This window comes from Hoplias malabaricus, chromosome 3 (assembly GCF_029633855.1).
Source record: "Hoplias malabaricus isolate fHopMal1 chromosome 3, fHopMal1.hap1, whole genome shotgun sequence".
NCBI classification, from domain to species: domain Eukaryota; kingdom Metazoa; phylum Chordata; class Actinopteri; order Characiformes; family Erythrinidae; genus Hoplias; species Hoplias malabaricus.
Window position 1 is genome coordinate 56,797,781 of NC_089802.1, and position 6,651 is coordinate 56,804,431.

The 6,651-nt window shown below is 37.4% G+C and overlaps 1 protein-coding gene across 1 annotated transcript in view; it reads right to left on the bottom strand.

Annotated features, from left to right (window-relative positions):
* Positions 1 to 5,286, bottom strand: part of ghrhrb (growth hormone releasing hormone receptor b) — a 63,339-nt gene extending 58,053 nt beyond the window's left edge. Inside the window, exon 1 of the mRNA XM_066665975.1 lies at positions 4,960 to 5,286. Within this exon, the coding sequence (XP_066522072.1) occupies positions 4,960 to 5,034 (75 nt within the window). The 5' untranslated portion in view covers positions 5,035 to 5,286. The remainder of the gene's footprint in view (positions 1 to 4,959) is intronic.
* Between the last annotated feature and the right edge of the window lie 1,365 nt (positions 5,287 to 6,651).

Sequence of the window (6,651 nt, forward strand, 5' to 3'; positions counted from 1 at the left end):
CTCTGTGCCAGGTGGTGAGAAGGCTTTCACTGTCTACGAAGCAATCACTCGCTGTCTTTAAACACTGATATTTTTCACACTTATAGGTCTTTTACGTATTGTGTGTTTTCCATTTGGTATCAGAATTGACTCTGGGGTCTGACAGCATCTTAGATGTTTTATTTAGTTGTTGTTGATATATTTTTTGTACTAGCTAAGGGTACCTTCTTTGAGTGGACAACATAGCACTTCTTTTTCAATAAAAGCATTAAATTATATAAATGCAAGGGTACGACAGGGCATGGCCTGCAATACATTTGAACAACATTATCCCACTTACACTTAGCACAGGTCATAAGTAAACATTAATATACTGAAAGTTGATGTCAGGATAGTAAACAATATGCAATGCATCTTTACTAAGCAACACATAGAGGTACACATTTAGAGTCGCAACACAAAATACATTCAATAAGTAATGATATTCTGTTGTTCTGTGGCCTGCAGCATGCAAAAAACAGGCTTAACCATCTTTTGCAGGATATAAGCGCATCTGTGTTCTCCAACCTGAATTGTTTTCACCCAAAAAATCAATGACCCAATCCTTTAGTCACTGATGTTAAACATGTTGCAGAGTGAGACAAAGGAGAAAGCTAATAGGCAGATAAGGATCCTACTGTCAGTCAGATAACGCCTAGTGGCCCTGCAGCAAGACGTAGAAAAACATTAAGTCATTATCATAGGAAATGAACCGCCACTCAGGAAAGGCAATGCAGGTCATTAGAAAGCTCACCAAGCAACAACCACGTTTAATGATAATAATGATTTGTTTATTTTCTTTTAAATAATGGTCAACCAAAATCACTCCAACAGGGTTTTGAACAGGCAAATCTGTACAGCTAGTTTGTGTCACCTTTATGATTTGGAAGCAACAATTGGTCATGAGAGCGTGTGCTTATAAGGTGGACTTCATCATGGACTTGATGATGTGTTAATTCAATAACAAAAAATCAGTTTAGCCAGTTAAATGTTTAGTCTTTACAGGAAATGCTAATTTAAGCAATAAATGACAGACACAATCTATTTTTTCTATAAACCCTTGAAGATGTTTCAGCTGCTTGTCTAGGTAGTGTCCATCACAGCACTGAGTGACCAATTTAACAATGGCTTTCCCTACTCTGAATTTCTGAACGTTTCCTCACACACTCTAAAAACACATGCTGGTATGTGAATCTCTAAATCTCAAATGTGCCCATAGGTGTGAATGACAGACTCTTTGTGCAATGCCCTGTAATGGACTTTTGCCCTGTCCAGGATGTGATCCCGTCTCGCCACAACACCACACCCACCACAACCCTGAACTGGATAAGCAGTTACAGACAATGAATGAATGAAGGAATACAATTACAATTCTATATACTACATAAATTAAAGAAAATTGCACTGACACTGATGCGTTGACACAAGAACAAATATCTGACATAAAATATAGAACACAGAAGGAACCAAATTCATTATTTCAGTGAATCCATTTTTATGACTTCTGCTTTCTCATTAGGACTACATTATAACAATGAACACAGTCAATTGTTCATTTTATAATGTTGAAAATCATCTTTGATCAGCCTGAGGTTTTCCAGCAGCGTGAATTGTTTGTGACATTTAAAGCCCTTTGTGGAATATCACTGTCATACAATTTTTTATAGTTATAACTGGGGATGCAATGACAAAGGAATCATATTTATTTTTCTGATCACTGCTATAAAAAATATATCTGTATTAGACTGAGATTAACATCTGGATGACACAAAAAACTTATTTTGTTTAGATTAGCTTTTTGTAGTTAAAGCTCCCCCATAGATAAAGGCAGTAGATCTAGGGGTCTATGGACACAAGGAATTATAGTAAACTGAGACGCTGGTGTTGTCACGTAATCGCTCAGGTTTGTCGACGATGGAGCAGTGGGATGCCAGTGTTTCAGGATGCTCCCGCGTCTGTGTGTCCTTCTGGTTCTCTCCTTTTAGTTAAAGCTGTCATAGTCTCCCGGAGTCATTAGCCCCACTCTGGAAATGTTCACATTATCTGCTTTACATACACCCAAACAGATTAAAACTAATTCCATCCCTTTACCTTTTTCTGAGTAAACGACCGCCCACCTGTCCGGCTGGACACTGATGGATGACTGTCGAGCTCTTGCTCCACACTTCAGACCAGCTGCCCACGCTCCAGCCATCACCACTTGCCTTGAAGCTGCTCACCCTACATTAAAATTTTCATGGACTCCTAACTATTATTTCCAGTAGACTGACCAGAGGAGGAAAGACCATCCCTTGTGAGGTTGCGCCCAAGGTTTCTTCCTCAGCTGAAGGAGTTTTTCCATGCAACTGTCGCCCTTGGCTTGCTCAGCTGGGGGATTTTTACATTCTTTACATTTTTACATTTCATGTCAAAACTTTGTGTCAATTCTGTGAAGCTGCTTTGTGACTGTTGTAAAAAGCGTTGTACAAATAAATTTGATTTGATTTGGCAAATGATTATTTTATTATATATTAGTAGAGTAGAGCAGAGTAAGTGTATAGCGTTAGTCAAAAGTTAAAGGACACCCTTTTATTTCTTTGATAAGCTACATGACCACATTCTCATTGGAAAAACATGCCCGTGATCCAATATGGTTGCTTTCAAGATGGCGGCCATGTTCCAGACATAGCCTAAAATCTCAATTTTTTCAGTGTTTTTACTGTTATTGCACAGTAATATTCAGACTGTCTCTAAACTGAAAATTAATATATATATATATATATATATATATATATATATATTATTATTATTATTATTATTATGAGTGGTTTGGACTTGTGACTGTCAATCACTAACAATCTCTATGGAGAGTGTGGTATTAATCCGACTGACACACAAAAGGACCAGTCACAAGTCTACTATTTTGGCATGACGTGTAGAAGGAGGCAGTCTTTGATTCATGTCAGACCAGTATTAGAGCCAGTACAAAATGAGCTGAAGTGCATTTACAAGGACGTAGAAATAGCTAATCAGAATGTGACTGACAGAATCTTGACAGTAAGGCCAGGCTAATACACTGAGGGTATCAGACCCTTCGTCTTCTTGTGGGTGGAGCGTCTATGGCTGAGACTACTAACAGCAAAACATTAGGCAAGATCATCCTTTCTGATACTATGAAAGCTATAATTTATTTTTGAAAGAATATAACCCACTCTCACATTACCCTGAAATGCAATATATATTGATATTGAGTGATACAGAAAATTTATGATATCACAACATGTGAATAGATTTTGAAAAATACATTTTAAAGTACTATCATCATAGTATTTAGTCAGAACCAGCAAAATGGTGAAAAACTATTCAAAATTCAGCATTGGAAAATGTTTAGTTAAGTAGGTAAAACTGTTATCTTGATAAATGTAAATGAATAAGATATATTAATAGCATAGATTAATAAGCTGACATGCAACAACCTACATGTTACTATGCAGTTTATGCAGTTACTATAAACTTGTATTAGCTTTATGTTTATTGGCTTAAACCTTGCAGTGGTTTGTGATCTTGGAATATTGATAATAGAAATAATATATTAATTCATTCATTGTCTATCACTGCTTATCCATTCCAGGGTCGTGGTGGGTCTGGAGACAACCCGGAATCATTGGGCACAAGGCAGGAACACACCCTGGAGGGGGCGCCAGTCCTTCACAGAGCAAAATAGCATGTTGTGATTTGGAAACTAAACTTGAACCACTGCTAAGAAAGTGTCAGATCCGGGCACCAATGTAGAACCACTTGTGTCTGAGCTCTTATTTATCTTCCAAATTAACACCAGCAATTTATTAAATGTATATTAAGCTATGCTTTTGCATTTCTGATGCAATACAGATTTAATCATCCTTTTAGTAGTTACAAATGTCACATTATGACTGCTTTTACAGATGTATAAGCCTTAAAGAAAGGCCATACACAAATGAACTGGATAGTTTTTGATGGTGTTCCCACAGTTAACCTGCCTATTTGCAGATCTGATCAACACCAATGTCAATACAGCAAAGATTTTAAAAAAAAACCCTCCAACTTGTCCACAGCCTGTCAACATTTCCTTCTTACAATTACAGCCCTGGAGTCAGTTTACTATTTTTTTTTTTTTTATATTAGGTAAAGACTATGACAAGTTTACCCTCAGACACAGGCAAAATCAACACTGCTAGCAATGCTTCCTTTACAGACACAGAGCATAATGATCTGTAAGAGTCATAAATGAGCAGTCAGATAACAGAGTTTACAAAAACAGCACATGTTCCATTTTTTAACAAAACTTTATTTGTTTTGACTGATATCTCAAGAACAACAACTATATGTTACGTTAAGAGTTTAGGTATCAATTTATAAATTAAACACCAAAGATATTGCAGTGTACACTGGGCAAAACAGGGAAATGTTAAGTAGTGCAAATATATGTAATAGTGACGTGTATTGCGACTTGTCAATTTTGGGTGCTGGTCAACAGAGAAAATCACTGCAAATCCTCACAATGCACAGGAACTGTTAATTTGCTGAACTGAACATATAATGGTGAATAAATATATAAAACAGAATGTGGCTTGAATGGTAGACTGTCTATTTGAAATTAATTTCCAGAATCAACAAATCAACAGCAACTAGACAGAAACTAGCATAAGATTAAGTTTGCTCATTGTACTCCGTCAGAAAAACTGTCAGTTGTAACCTCCATGGGTACATATTCTCTACCTTTAAATATAATTGTACCTAATTCTATTGTAACAGAAGAGACTAAAGTTGTGTTGATTTCATTTCAGCTTCTAACGTGTAGAAGCTCCTTATACACAAACTATTTAAAGATTGTTTAAATTTTAAACAACATGACCATGTTTACAAGAACAGGTAATAAATTATATGAACACACAGGTTAAAATTTATGGCGGTTCTACTCACCGTTTTCCAGGTTTTGATGTGAAGCCATATAACCAACAGCGTCGTTCTCAAAGTTAAATGTCTAAAGAGTAGCATGTTTGCAAAAGGAATGTTTCAACCTCGAATAATCACACTTTTCGACCGGTAAACAAACAACGTACATCAAAACATTGTATTCTGACATTCAGATTTTTACATTAAGACCCTGCTCGTCCACAACTCGAAAAACAAGGGTTCCGCCGATTTTAAAAAGCGATGAATCGCCTCTTCGCGGACCCTCCTGACTCAGTACAGATCCCCTCGTCTCTCAGCTTTAGGCGGGAACGCGCCGCTGAAGCAAAACGCTCGCTCAGAGCTCCTCGCCCCTCCTTTTTACGCACAGGAGCCAAAATGTCTAGCGTTGAAGAGTACTATAGTGAAGGTGGGGAAAGAGCTCCTGTGTGTTGTTTACAGTGCGCGCACTCTCTTATAGCTGCGCCCCTGGAAAGGCACAGAATGAGAGTGAACCATAGGGGACACCTAAGATACAGAGGAGGACACCAAAAGAGGCAAATTGGAGGAAAATATCAGCCCTTGGCTGGGTACGATTGCCCGTGGAAGCCGGGTCACAACAGTAGCTGTGCTTTTTCAGAAAAATAATATTTTTTTTACAGTCGACTTGAATACTAAGTCCCGCTTCAGTCTTTGATTAATCCGCTATGGCTCATCTGTTTATAAAAAATGATAGATGTACAAATCCACAAAAGTCTAAAAAATGGCTCCATTCAGTACACCTAGGTCAATTAATATACAATTAGTTCCTGCCTCTATCTCCACTTACCATTCCGCTGCTCAACTGCAAATGACCTAAAATACTTTACATAAAAAACTTTAGACTTGTACTTTTATAGACATTGTACAACAAAATAAACAATATGGATGACTCAGTTGTAAATTGAAATAATTTACATAAAAATAAGTCAGCAACAATATATTTATGAAAAAGACAAGCCTAATCATGGACAAATATTTGAACTAGTTTGCTGTCATTAAACAGAGCAGAGAGAGAGAGCTACATCCCAAGCTACTGAATCTGCCTTCACTCTTACACTGTACCATCACTCAAGATGTAAAAATATGACCAGAACATGACCATTTGGACATGAGCATGGCTAAGCATGAGTGAACTTTTGATCACTGCATTTGTTTGCCTAACTCTTTCCCTCAGGGGATGTTGCCTCTCAGGGAGCACTGACTGTTTGATGTTTTTGTCCATCTAGTGAAAATATTATCCTAGCTGGACACCAGACCCCTACTGCTAACAGCTGCCTCTCAGAGAGAGAGAGAGAGAGAGAGAGAGAGAGAGGATGTAACCCTCAGTGAAGACATATCATTTATATTCTCCATTTATCACCCCATTGATGACGTACTCCGAATGTATTTGGAATGTCTGGAAGAGTCGCTAGAATACACAAAGTACTTAAGAGTGTTTCCTATGAAAGAGAAAAGAAAATTTCAAATTCTTTGAAGGGTTCTCTTCAAAAGTCTACAGACAGAAGTATGCAAGTACATTTTCTCTCAAGACTGTACTCCATGCTATAAAATAAAGGTGCCAAAAGGGTTCTTTGGAGTGATGCAGTAAACAATTAAAGTAGAATCCAAGGAACTCATCGCGGTTGCTGTGCACATGCAAATAGGCTTTTAAATTCTGTGTGATATAAAGAGATACATAGA